The sequence below is a fragment of the Triturus cristatus genome, chromosome 2_2 (assembly GCF_964204655.1).
Source record: "Triturus cristatus chromosome 2_2, aTriCri1.1, whole genome shotgun sequence".
Lineage (NCBI taxonomy): Eukaryota > Metazoa > Chordata > Amphibia > Caudata > Salamandridae > Triturus > Triturus cristatus.
This window is the reverse complement of record NC_140582.1, coordinates 677,540,130-677,554,742: the sequence shown is the minus strand read 5'-3', so window position 1 is coordinate 677,554,742 and position 14,613 is coordinate 677,540,130. Positions and strand designations below refer to the sequence as shown.

The 14,613-nt window shown below is 46.2% G+C and overlaps 1 protein-coding gene across 3 annotated transcripts in view; it reads right to left on the bottom strand.

Moving 5' to 3' along the window:
* The window catches only part of NEIL3 (nei like DNA glycosylase 3), a 133,806-nt gene that overhangs the window by 16,111 nt on the left and 103,082 nt on the right, over positions 1–14,613 (bottom strand). For 2 of the 3 annotated variants that reach the window (XM_085641871.1, XM_085641872.1), the window contains one exon: positions 11,541–11,712. The exons of the other annotated variant lie outside the window; for it this stretch is intronic. In XM_085641871.1, coding sequence (XP_085497997.1) covers positions 11,541–11,712 — 172 coding nt within the window. The remainder of the gene's footprint in view (positions 1–11,540; positions 11,713–14,613) is intronic. 3 annotated transcript variants of the gene reach the window in all.

Below are 14,613 nucleotides of genomic sequence, written 5' to 3'. Positions count from 1 at the left end.
CACACGGAACAGAAGGAAACTGACGTCAGCACGTCGGAAGGGACTTATATGACCTCGCTGACGTCCGGTACGTGGACGACGTCAGGGCTGGGTCATGTGGCGCCGTCCCCCGGCGCGTAGAGGTGCTGCAGCAAAAAATTTCCGTATCCAGTCTCACGCCTGGGGATATTCTAAGTTAAGGAATCTGCGGCTAGATGTCTCTATCAGATAAGAACATTCAAAAGAACAGGGAAGCAGGAGGACAGTCAGGAATCTGCAGTTCGAGTTTTCACCAGACAGAGTATTAAGAAAGGTAAATACTTGTTCTTCTGACCACAGATTCACCATCTTTAAAATAGATACCAAAGCAATACCTCCCAAGTTGGAAGCTCTGTGAAATGGCAATCCAATCAAAAGGTCCTGCAGGACAAATAGGCAAAATGTGCTTCCCCAAGTACCTGGCTGCAGTGCTTTATGAACTTGTGAATGGACGCCCACGTCAGTTTGTCTGGGGAAAAAGGTGGTGTAGGGCACCTGCAATGAGAGAACCTGAACCTCACTCACACAATGATTGAAGTAATTGCAACAAGGAACGCTGCCTTACCTCATGGGAACCAAAGAACAGCTGCTCATTACCTCTCTGACAGGAAGTCAGGACCTAATTGATATCCCACTGTGGCATTACAAAGGCTTTAGGGGGTAACGTGCGTTGAACCTTTTAGGAATTTCAGCACAACAGGTTGATTTGAACAAGGCTTTCTGGGATGACTGTTGGACCCGATACTCGTCGCGTAGAGTTTCCCTAAACTTTTAGCTTTTTCTGAGTTTTGCTGATTCTCTTGTGTATTTGGCCTCTGGACACTTTCTCACAGTAAATACAGTATGAAAGTGCGCACGCCCTTCCTACCCATGTTGAGAAATGGTGCCGAATCGATGTTCTGAAACATGGGCTAGTCTGCCATTGCAGACTGTTGTGCGCGCACTGGTATCTATCATGATTAAACTCATGAGCCGCCTGCCATTGCGGACCACTGTATGTGCGCACCGCACTTATGGTGCCCCTGACTAAATGTGTAGCCTGCCATCGCAGGCTTGTGCGTGCACACTGACACTTGCATTAGTTAAACCTGTGTCCAGTTTGCTGTTGCAGACTTGGGCGAGCGCACTTGCACCCCTGGTGCTGGGGACTATGTGTCCAACCTGCCATCGCAGGTATGTGTGCGCACTAGAGCACGTGCGCCCAGGTCATGAGGAATACATGTGTGTGTTTTCACTACCTATGAGGTTTGCTCTTCCCATACAGTAACATGGGGAAGTGGTTGATGTTACTTCAGAATTCAATGGTGGACTACAGTAGAGCAACCTCATAATGTCTCCTATCAATGGATTCACCATGCCAAACCCTTTCCATTGGCAAAGGGGCTTTTAGCATAACTAGCTTAGAAATGCCACTGATAGACTATGGACATTTCTATGCTCTAGGAGTCTCGGGTGCTGAAGGGCCTGGTTCCGGTGGACAGCCGGGGTCGGGGGAGCAAATCTGTGCATTCCCCAAGCGACGGCCAGAAACCATGGGCATCCCACGACAATGACCTCAGCTATTTGAGGGCCAGATGGGATAGAAGTTTTGACATTTAGCCTCTAGGCACTCGATCATGGCCCCACTACAGATTAGGATCTGCATTCCATGAGTCCATGGAAGACAGTCCTCCAATTTAGGGGAGACATCTGTGGTTCAAAGGGAAACCCCATAAACTACCCCTGACTGCAAAGACACACAAAAGTATAACTACTGATGCCATCCTTCAGCAAAGGGTGAGATATGCTTGTGGGGACGCTGGATCAGGGAACCCAGACCATGTGGTGCACATTGCCAGAGGACTCTGTTGTGCACATGGAGGATAACTGCCCATTAAGGTGACCGCGTGCCATTTATGAATAGTGGCTGGCCTGGGCCAAAGACCTGCTAAAGTGTGCCCTCCAAGGGCCAATCTCTGGGCCTCCGGTTATCCCAGAGATCTCAGGGACATCATAGATTTCCACGAGTGACCTACACCATCTACCTGTTCCATCTGGAGAGCGGCGCCCTCTCAAGTGTCCACATCGGCTACTGAATCTCAACTGTCAGCACGGTATGAGAGTGGAACTAAGACTTCTGCCTAGAGATCAGATGGTCTAGTGCAGAGCTCAGAAATCTTGCCTGCATCTAAGGCGTGTGGTTCCTGTAACGCAGGGACCTGAACACTCATAAGCTTTTAGTTGGTGGTGAGCGGATTCCCTGGTTGAGGGAATCCTGCGTGGCCCATTTCGTCAATCATGCCACATGTCTCTTGTGCGACACGACAACTGCATGCTCACTGCGTGCAGTGTCCAATTCATACAGTTGACCCTCGAAGTGGGGCTGTACCCGTAGTAGTGCCTCATTCTACCTCATGTGGCTATACTGAACATGCACCTGTGTATGTGACTGGACTGGTGCAACCTATATCATCGTGCATTGGACATGTGCCTAATTTCCAGGGAGGTATGAGATTGCAACTCTTTGTGTGTGTGACCAGACTTGCCTGGTGCAACCCATCTCATCGTGCACTGGTCATTGTGACACAATTCCCAGGAGGTACAGATTTTGCAACTCTTCGTGTTTGGGACCTGAAGTGTCTGGTGCAACCCATACCAACGCGCACCAGACGCTGTGCCTGGATTACCCGGGCACGACCCTAATCAACGTGCACCGGACACGGTGCCTCCTCCTACAGAGAGGCTTCCCTGTGTTACCCCCCATTCATCTGTTGTTCCCCTTTGACGCTCATCGTGGTGGACCAACTACCCTCTCCACACCTGGCTTCTCCTGGAGATATATTTGCGCCAGGTAGTAGTGAGAAAGATCGACTGGGTTGAAGGAATACTTCCAAGACAGTTCGGAAGCGGGTCAAGAGACTGTGTGACTCCATTGTGTTTTGAGACCTGTCTGTGAACTTCCCAAGTGGCTGCTAAACTCCCCTTGCTTACGTCTACCTCCTAACTAAAACATGCTACATATTCCCACCTGCTTCCCAAGGACCCACTCTATGTGTCTTTTGCTTTCTCGCCCAAAGTGTGCCACGTATGCCCAGATGTGGGTCCTGGGCTCACTGTGCCACTGGAATCAAGTTATCCTGGCTGAAGAGGGGTGAAACCCCGAAACCGGTCCTAGGATGCTTGTTTCCGGTCCAGGGAGGACCTGGCTTGGCAATTCGGGCTGGACTGTTCCCATGAGGTACAGGGTCAAGACTGATTTGCATATGGCCAGGTCTAAACTGGGGTGGCATGGTGAGCAAAAGAATGATGGATTTAACCCAGATCTCGTTACTGGGGGGTGAATGTTTTGATTTGTTCTGCATTCCGTCCATCAATTTTGTGTCATTTGCTTTCTCGCCCTAAGTGCACCAGGTATGCCCAGATGTGGGTCCTGGGCTCACTGTGCCACTGGAATCAAGTTATCCTGGCTGAAGAGGGGTGAAACCCCGAAACCGGTCCTAGGATGCTTGTTTCCGGTCCAGGGAGGACCTGGCTTGGCAATTCGGGCTGGACTGTTCCCATGAGGTACAGGGTCAAGACTGATGGATTTAACCCAGATCTCTTGACTGGGGGTGAATGTTTTAATTTGTTCTGCATTCCGTCCATCAATTTTGTGTCTTTTGCCTAGTCTAAGTGCGACTTCGGCCACGTGCAGCTAGTATCCGCGAGGAGGGGTTGGTTATATCTTCCATTCCGGGGTATAGAAGGCTGGGGCCACAAAGTCTGCAGGGTGTTATCCATTGACTTGCTGGGTATCAGTAGCACTGCATTAGGGTGCTGAGTGCGTATCTGTGCAAGAAAGTTCTGCATGGACTGGGCTGATACCTGTTGCATCGTGTAGTGGTGCGGAGTGTGTGGGAGTGAGTCTGCGGACCGCCTGTGATTCACGACACTGGCCAGCGGTACTGCCTTATACGCCGATTTTTGAGTGAAAAGCACAATACATTTGACATTGGGTTGCTCCGGCTCACGGTATTGATAAAAAGTGTTCTAATTTTGTGTACGTACATATTTTTTTATATCTACGTGACCCGGGCGTAGCCTAAAACTGTGTGGTATTGTATTGTCAGAATTGCTAGGATGGGCTTGGGGTGGACAGTGTGTCACACCGCATAAGGGTGCTCTCTCTCTCTCTGGGAGATTAGATTAGAAATTGTCCACAGTGTGCATACTATTGATATCATAACAATACGAGTGGGCCTAGTAGTTAGTAATATTTCCAAAAGTGTTTTATGCCCCAAAAATATATGATGTTCATGTTATGACTGAATATGTGTGCTGAATATAAATATAATTTACATACATCCTGTGTGAAGTCTCTTTAGCGACGCTCAGTGTATTTATCAGAGGTGACTACTGTGCCTTTGCTTTACACATTGGCTTTGAAGAATAAGCCTGAATGCTCAGTGCCAAGCTATCCAAGGGTGAGCACAGGTTAAACAGCGAGTGTAATCACCCGCCATGGACACGAGCAGTAGGTTATACCTGGCTGGGGGCATCCCTTCAGTCAACCAGAAAGTGCAGGTTCCAACAGAAGCAAACACTGAAAAACCAAAAGGAGTGGACAAATAGAGTTTATTAGTGTTCACTGCAAGACATTGCTGGGCCAAAAACAAAACAAATAATAAGACTTCTTGGTATAGATTGTGAGGCCCAGGTGTAGAACCCTGCAGCTGTGATAGAAGAACCTCCTGAAGCATAAGTCTGATCGGAGGATAGATGCTCATGCCCAGAGGTTTGGGGGATCCCACTCTCCTTGTCTAATCTAGTAACACTAGGATGACTTGAGTCATCTTCAGTACATAGTGCAAGAGAGGTAGTGAAAGAGAGGTAGGAACAGAAAGGCTTTTAGGAGTCCAGTGATCCACTCTAGCCGGAATTATTCTCTCAGAGAATGTCTTCTTGGGAACGCCAGTGCACAAAAGCATTGACACTGTGCATTCTCAGCGTTGACAAAACATCAGACAAGGTTTCGTCCCATTGCTGGAAGATGCTCTGTGCCACCTCAGGGTGTAACTGCCATTAGTGATTGACCAGGTGCTGTTAGTTGAGCTAGTCTCCACCCTGGAGTTCAAAGAATCCGCTAGGTGGTTCACCACCAGGGAAATGCCCTGATGTACCATCCAACCCCAGAAGTAAAGAGCTTCTCAGTACAAAACCGAGGACTCTACACCCCCCTGATTGTTGTGGTACAACATGGCAATTGTGTTGCTTGTGAGGACCTTCCTCTCCTGGTGGGCAGGAAGGCCTTCAGCACTAAGCAAACTGCCCTCAACTTCCCCAAATTGATGAGGAGTGGAGTCTCTGCCAGAGACCTCTGATCTCCACCTCTCCCAGATGACTTCCCAAACCCAGAAGGGATGCACCCGTCACCACTGTCAAATCGGAGTAGGACAGGGAGAGGAGTCTGCCACTGACCCAATCGCGGTTCAGTATCCACTACTGCAAATCTTGTGCAGTCTCCGAAATCCTAAGTTAACCCGGCAGACTGCCCCTAGAAGAGCCTGCATGTGCCATCTCGTATGTTTAACCAGCAGGAGGCCAACAATCCCAACAACCTGAGATTCACCTACACTGAGATCCAAGACAGTGGCTGACATATCGGGATTACAGCTCAAATGTCTGGACTCTTCACTCTATGGCAAAGGTACGAAGCCATATCATATCCAGAATATATCAGATGAACAGGAGAGTCCGGTGTAGCTTTGGCACATTGATAGTAAATCCAACTATTTTAGGACGTCCACTGTCATCATGATGTGGCTAATGATTGCCTGGAGAGAGCCAGTCTTTAGCAGGCAGTCATTGAAGTGGGGGTAGTTCCTGCAGGACGGGTTATACAGAAATAACCATCCTGCAGATTTAACACCACCATCCCGTCTCCAGGGACTAGTACAGACAGGACCTAGGCTAGCGCAAGCATTTTAAATGTGTCCTTCTGTAGGACGGCATTGAGAGGGAGAAGATTTAAAATAGGATGACGTCCTCCATCCTCTTTCGGCACAAGGAAGTAAACAGAATAACACCCAATTCCTACTTACGAAGCCATAACTCTTTCTATGGACCCTTTGGCCAAAAGGACCTTCACTTCCTGCTTCAAGACTGACAGATGGTCCTCTGTCAGCTGCTCCGATAGTTATGAAGGTGCAGCAGGATGGAGAGAATTGGGAGGGCATAGCTCTAATATACAATTTGGAGGTCCCATGGGTCTGAAACAATGGCGTGCCACCCTTTCAGGAAATAAAGGATCCTGATTTCGACATGGAGACTGTGTGCCAGCAATGACACACTGAAGACGTTTTGTTGCTGCGGATGCAGAAGGGCCCAGGGCACTGATCTGCGCATTGTTCGTGCTGTTGTGGGACTTATGTTAGGTTATGTTAAGTGCAACAGCTGCCCCAGCTAAGAGGTTTCCCGGCGCTGAACAGCAGAAGAATGGCCACGCATGGAAAGGCACAAGAAGGCCTACAGAGAAGGGAAAAGAAAAGTTTTAATGGCTTTCCTGAATTGGAGGTAGTAAGTGAGCCCTCGAATATGGATCGGCAAGGAGTTCCAGAGGATGGCAGCTCTGTTCCAAAAGGAATGACCTCCGGCACGAACCCTTCTCATGCGGGGGATCACTACCAGGCATTGTCCCATAGATCGTAGCGATCGCGTGGGAGTGTAGGGTAAGAGAAGGTCGGTCAATATTTGCGGGGTTGCCAATTTCAGGATTTTGAAGGCTATACACAGTGCCTTAAACTCGATTCGCCTGGCCACAGGCAAGCAGTCGAGAAACGGCGAATGGCACTTGTCACTGAGCAGGTTCTGCGCAGACCGAGGAGGGATCTTGCGGCCACATTCTGGACTCTCTGTAGCCTTTGTATTTCTGACTTGTTGACACCCAGATACAATGAGCTGGCATAGTCAAGTCTAGATATAATCAGAGCCTGGATAATGATCTGCCTCGTCGGGGCATCAAAGAGGCCTAGGATGGGTTTGAGTCCGCGCAACAGACCAAAGCAGGTTCCCGCCACCTTTTTGGTCTGAGTCTGAAAGTTAAGTGATGTTTCCATCCAGACCCCTAGGTTCTTCACTGCAGGCTTAGGGACAGGGGCAGTGCCTAGACTCTTTGGCCACCAGAGCTCGTTCCAACGGTCATGGTTCCCTCCCACCAACAACACCTCCGACTTGTTGGCATTCAGTTGGAGACAGTTGGTGGTCATCTTTGTGGACTCCAGCCTTGGCCACAATAGGACTGAAAGGCCTGCTGGGCTGATCGAACGATGGTGAGACTGAAACCCCCGACCATGGCCAGGGACGGGGTAAAATTGGTGGCGATTGTCTGGTCGCGGCAAAAAGACCCAAGGAATATGCTGTGGCACTGCTATCTTTAAATCGCTCCTCAGCCAAATCTGCTTTGTCATTAAAGACAAAAAGCCATCAAATGGCGTGTACATTAGGGATGCTTGAACATCACTAGAGCTGCCTGTAGACCGTATTCAGGTGTGGTAGCAAGGCTGACCTAGGCAAATCAGTTATGTTCAATTTGTGATGCAGCGCAGCCATCTTGGATAACTTGAATTAGGAATGCAAGAAGGGGATTTAAAAATTCAGGTAAAACATACGGCACCATTTCCTGTAGGGCCTGAGAAGAGCCTAAAAGGCAGAAGGAGTTTACTGAGCGCAGAGCAAGGCTTGTAGAGGAAAATATATGCTTGATGATTACTTCAAGCGACCTACCGATTAACTGGGGATCCCAAACATAGCTTTGCCGAAAGTCCTCATGGGTCTCCATGCGGACTTCATTTAATGGCAAAAGAGGGTCTTTTGACAGCAATTTAGTTTTCGCCTTCACAGTTGGAAGTCTAATGCTTCTGCTGCCCTTTGCATGACGATTTCGTCAGTAGTAGGAAAAGGAGGAGACATAAGGTTAGTGTTTGGAGAACTATCCAGCATACTGGCATCTTGAAGTTCTTCTTTTCAGTTTTCCTCATCATACTGGGGTCATAATCATCCCTTGTGCAAAGTTTGGGCCCTACTGTGTGGTAGGGTCAAAGTGTCAGTATTGAAAGGATTGCCTGTTGATTGCACTCCGCTGGAGCCGGGCATGGACTTGGTTGAGGTTGTAGTAGATTCCACTCGGAGTCAGACAGCAGAAAATACTCCTTTGGTGTTGGCGTCAATGCAAAGGGATCCGGCGCAGAGGATGGCACCAGAACTGAAGTCAGCAACGGGCCTAATACTGAACCGGATGCGGTTTCAGGGGCATAAACGACAGGCTCGCTGGCAGAACGTGTGTATAACATTTTTCATTTCCGGTTCTCTTTGGTGCAGCCCCTATCTTTGTTAATAAAGAGAAGAATCTTGGGTTTCGTCACACGCACGTCTCTTTTTAATCAGGCCAATGTGGCAGCGAGCAGGTGCTTCTTTTAGCAACTCCTCTCTTGGAAACATAGTTCTACCATTTGCACTTCAACAACGTTACCTGTTTCGATTCAGGTCTCCCAGATTCTGAGGCTACACGCAACGAAGGAATCAGAGACAAACCTGCATGCCTCAGCTTTAAGTGTTGCAGGTCCAGCCCCCTGTTACCCAGGGCACAAGCCCTAAACAAGCATTGGCATAGCCAATAGGTCTCGTCTTTGGGACTTTATAAGTGTTTAGCCATGCAACAGTTGCATAACTAAACACTTATAAGGTCCCAAAAGCGAGACCTATTGGCTATGCCAATGCTTGTTTTAACTGCTGCAATCTATTGAAGCCTCACGGAGGTGATCGCGATCAAACATCAAAGCGGCCGCGAAAGTGAAAGTAATAGCGGTAAAGTGCGACGCGCGCGCCCGTGCACATGCACTGTAGGTCTAGGCTGGCCTGGCAGCACTTTTTGGCGCCCTCTCAAAAAGTCTCGCCAGACCAGCGCATGTGCTGGGTCAGGCGAGACCTAAAAAAAGAAGTGGGGGGACGCTCCAAGTTAGGTAGTGTCACCGGAAGGGACGTCACAACAGGAAGCAACGTCACAAAATGAAGTCCCCTCTTATTAACAAAGGTTACAAGGTGATGGGGTCAGGTTCAAAGGGCAAAGCAGAATGTTTATGTTGGAATTCGTCACCGTATTGACACTCAAAGGACCGGGGAAATTAAGGCTGCGCTAGTTCGGGGGCGTATTTATTGCCCATAGTAAATTTGCCGGTCTCCGTCTGAAATGCATGAATACATACTGACCTTTTCTAATATACGGCCACGAGTGCCCGTCTGTCATACTAAACGGCTCCATCAACGTGAAACAACTTAAAGAGCTCTGTTCGCCCTCTCTCAACAATAGGTGGTGAGGTTTGGTGAGTGCTGAGCGCGCAGGTGCAGTCTCGGGTACCGGCTACATCTTTTGGGCAGGGAGGATAGCGTCCACCGGTAAAAACGCGGTAAAATAAGTGGGGGGATGCCATCCACCCACATGGTACCCCGACTCGAGCCCTGCTGTTACCTTACGAAGAAAGTCAAACATTACATTTCACCGGATTTCATCATTGTGTGGACACATTTCTGTAAAAGGTTACATTTTCAAACTTGTCTCCATTGGTGTCCAGGTCACTTCATCTGGAATGATCTTCCTTTTGGATTTTCAGGATGCTAACTTACTATCTACATGGTCTGAGACACTATCCTCAGATGTCCAGCTCCTAAAAACCCTGCAGTGGGGACAAAATTCTGTATAAATGTCCTCAGGCTGATTATTATTACAGAAATCAATACTTGTAGCTCACTGTCACCTACTAAGACAGAAGAGCGCCACTGAAAAAGCGTTCCCCGTTTTACTAGTTTAAGATCATTAGATACAAGGTTTTGAACAGCTTATGGACAAACATCAAAAAGAACAGTATTCTAAAGCGAACGAGATGGGTCTTACAACTGTGGGACATAAGTTACGCAACCCACTGAACATTCTTATGAAGGTGTTCATTCAAAATGCAGAACAATATATCCTTGGACTGTCGATCACAGACTTGTGTGTACTATAAAACTCCAATTCTATGCATAACCAGTCAAGCAAAACATGAAGACCACCATATTTCCCACTAGCAAAACACACATCCTGCACTTGTGGCTGAACTGAATGGAAATCATCCCTGCAGCCGGTAAACAATACAGGTCCTGAACAAAAAACGTAATTTGCTGTAAACTCACCAACAGGCTGAAAGTGAGGAGAAACTTGAACTTCTGCTGAGAAGGGAGGTCTCGGCAGTTGGAGAGCTGGGTTGTTATTTCACCAGTGAAAGGAATATCAAATCCTAGTTGGACACCCAACCAATCATGATCTTGCGTTAAGAAACATTTAACTGGAACTGCCGGGGAGACTATATAGGGAACACTCGTATAATGTCCAAATAACGCTCCCTGGCCAGAAAGAAGTCTTTTCCTAGGAACAGTAACCTTTGCACTCTTCTCAGTTAAGGTTAATACATTTCTTTGTGTTTTCTTCAGCAAGAGGTACTCTGGAGACCGGCTATAAAGTCAAAAGAGCTGCTGCATTACCTCGCTGCGAATGGTACATGGTCATGTTTGATCAGTCGATTCTTCTGTGTCTTTTTTACACCTGACAGTTGAAAGGCCCTTAGACACACCTTCTTGCAAGGTCTATAATCATATTAACTCTCACAAAGACTGTGATTGGGTTTTGCGCTGTTCTGAGGACATAAATGTGTATGTGCTGTTAAACAAGAGAATGATTTGCATCCCTCGAATCATTCATATTTTTCTGAACGCACGCACTGCATATATTTCGACAAAAGTGTGGTGAGGCAAATAGGCCAATGTGAATACCATGCATACATCTAGTTTTAACTTCACACTGACTGGGGCCTGTTAATGCCCAAAAAGCACAGCCATTGAAGAATGCAATGAAGTGTATCAGAAAAAGAAATGGGACGCCGACATGAGGATTTTAGTCTCACTTGTTTTATGTTGGCTGTGTCTTCTGTCGTTGCAACTGTTCCTGCAATCATAGAAGAAACCACATTCTTCTTTAAATGAATCGGGTTTCAACAATATTTGAAGAAACATAGCAATGTTTAAAAGAGCATTTCAAGGAATACAGAGCAATTTTCAAGAAATGGCAGATAGTAAAAGCAAACAAGCACTAGCAAAGCCAACAGGTTTGACGTGTGTATGGCAGAGGATTCCAAGTGTGCATGCTGTACACATATCAAAGCTATTAGCATTACTAGTGCTCGTTTACCCGACATCTAAGCCAAAAGAATCTGAAAAATGGATGATGCTGCAGAAAAAAAAGTTTGATTTCTTTTCTATAGATGCTTTTATCATCGCTCACTCCTATGTTCTATCAAGCCGCCTCTGACTAGCCTAAGATGTCATATCGTCCTAGATGCTTTCTAATACTAACGGAAGGACACAATAGCCAATAAAAATGGGGATAGAAGTTTAGTTTTATTTTGTATTTATTAATTTAAAAATATATAATTGGCAGAATAATACCGATTCAAATCAACTCTGGTCGAACTACTTACTTCAAAGAAATCACATTTAGTTTCCATGGGCATGGCACAACCGTAGAACTGCCTTCCCTTATTGTCTCCATCTTTTCTCACCACACGAAGCACAGCGAGACGCTTGTGTTTACTGCAAAGAGGAGTGCCAGTGTGTGCAGCAGCGCTGCTTGGCACGTTACCTCGAAGTGCACTGTAATCACAAATTACAGAATCACAGAAAGGAAAAGAAGCAACACACAGATAACCACTCTTAACATGCAAGACTATAAAAAGTCAATGCAGGCTGTGCACAGACTTAATTCAACTGACCACAGCTCAAAACGAGAGGTTGCTCTTTCAAAACATAAGTGAGTTAACCTTCGCTTGTTTATGTCCACACACAATAAAGGAACTTCATCATGCATCTCCTCTGATGGCTAACTTCATTTTGAATCAATTCCGTATGTGTCTACAATGAATATGCAGGACATCTGGCAAACTGTTAACATGGTAGATCCAGCACATAAACCTCAGGTTTCCTGCAGATCCAACAAAGGGGCGGGCAGGGTGTGGGCACAGATACATGGATGGAGGGAGGAGCTGGGAGTGGTTGAAAAACACATTTTTTCCTAATAACTTTGGCAAAGGTTTACAGATCTGCACAATAATTCTCAGACATTTACCATGTTTACTTGTGATATTTTGAGTTTCATGCAAATCCTTTATGGGAGGAGGAGGAGGAGGAGGGGACCACTTAACGGTGTGGTAAAAAAGTACTAATTTCCATTTTGACTCCTGTGGGGATCTTTGCTCCTTAATGGATCTGCCTGAAACCGGAGATTCCTGCACCATGCTTAACTTGTTTACAGCCTTTGAAATACAACATGGCTATGAGCAGTAGGGGTTGGCAGCCTGCGTACAAGCCATGTCTGCACCAAATCCCACTGAGCAAAGCCTTCCCACCCATTAGTACCAAATAGAGTCCGGCAAACTCACAATGCAAATGGCCCATTTATCTTTGCCCATCCCCTTATCTTTGCCAACCTTATCGGATTTTGTTGATTCAAATACCACACCATTTTAAAGTTACTAGAAAATTAACAGGTCTATGATCCACACAAACTCTGCCCCTCTGTGATGGATTTTCATGAATCCCTACACCGTGAGTAAGCTAAACATAAGGGTCTGACAAATTTCATGCAGATCAGTGATAAGAGTTTAGGTTTAAACCTATAATAACTGATAAAACCCCCAAAAAAGGGAACTAGCCCTCACCAGTGTATACATATAAACACTGAAAAAACACCTGCACAACCACAAACTAAATAGCATTCAAAGAAAAGAAAAGGAGAGTGAAAGCTGTTTGTATTTCTTCCTGAAGGGACTAATACAATGTAACGTTGTCATACAAGGTAGCAGCAAGAAAGACTGGGTTAACATATTGTTTCTTCTTTCTTTTTTCAGTTTTGTGGTCTTTGGTCTACAGACGCAGGGTTTAGAAGCATGTTTTAGGTCTTGTTTAATTATTTTATAAACTGTAGAGAATCAGGAAATATCAAAATTATATTTGATACTTTGGCTATATTTGATTATTTCACGGATAGGTAAAATGGCTGGTTTCATGAGAGTTTTTCTCAATATATACCATCACATTTACCCACAGAGAATGGGTAAAACCCCTTAATACATAAGCCCCCTTTTCTAGCCTGTCGGGATTGATAGTAGGTAAATTGCAAACACCCCAGGCTTTAAACATTTAATGCAAGGAGTAGTGACAGGTATATGTGAAGAGTGCTGTCACCAAGCATCTAGGATAGTGGTGAAAGCATGACACCAGCTTTTTTTTTAAACCTGGAATGTAGTGTCACTTGGAATGCTGCTGCAAAATCATTCTTACCAAGTTAATCAAAGATTGGAGTGATATTGTTTGTACTTGCAGTGATTCAGCTAAGTATATATAAAAGTTGAGTGATGACCTGTCAAAATCGATACCTGAGCTGAAGTGTTTTCCTGTAAGCGATCCTTGGCACTTGCTAGATAGTACACTGAAAGCATCTTTACAATCTTCAGAGTTAATGAAGAATGCTATTGACTTCTTGGCCCATTCTAGTGCACTGTTTTGTTATGAGTGGGAATGAAAACGCGAATGTTTCTAATTTTGTGCTTTGTGTAGCATCAAAGAAAGAGCCATTCCAACCTTGTCATTTAGCTAGTAGTGCGCAGTCCTGGAGGTTGTGAATGCTATATTATCCATGTGGCAACCGTTTCTGGGTGATGATGCCAAAGGCAAGAAATGAGAGGCTCTTCAGTTGCATATTTATAGGGATGTGAAAAAAGTACACTCTACTGCATTCTTAGATTTTTATAGGAGACCATGACATAACAAAACAAGCATTGGCATAGCCAATAGGTCTCGCTTTTGGGACCTTCTAAGTATTTAGTTATGCAGCACAATATCCTTGGTGCAACCACATCAACTGTTGCGTGGCTAAACACTTATAAGTTCCCAAAGGCGAGACCTATTGGCTATGCCAATGCTTGGTGTGGTTGTGTGTGTGTGTGGTTGTGGGTGCGGTTGTGGGTGTGTGTGGATGTGTGGTTGTGTGTGAATGTGGTTGTGTGTGTGTGTGGTTGTGTGTGTGGTTGTGTGTGTGTGTGGTTGTGTGTGTATGGTTGTGTGTGTGGTTGTGTGTGTGGTTGTGTGTGTGTGTGTGGTTATGTGTGTGTGGTTGTGTGTGTGGTTGTGTGTTTGTGTGTGTGGTTATGTGTGGATGTGTGTGTGGTGTGTGTGGTTGTGTGTGTGGTTGTGTGTGGTTGTGTATGTGGGGTATGTGGTTGTGTGTGTGTGTGTGTGTGGTTGTGAGTGTGTGGTTGTATGTGTGGTTGTATGTGTGTGGTTGTGTGTGTGGTTGTGTGTGTCGTTTTGGTTGTGTGTGGGTGCGGGTGGGATTGTGGGTGTGGATTTGTGGTTGTGTGTGTGTGGTCGTGTGTGTGGTTGTGTGTGGGTACAGTTGTGGGTGTGGTTGGGTGTGGTTTTGTGTGTGTGTGTGGTTGTGTGTGGGTGGTTGTGTGTGTGTGGTTGTGTGTGTGGGTATGTGTGGTTGTGGGTGTG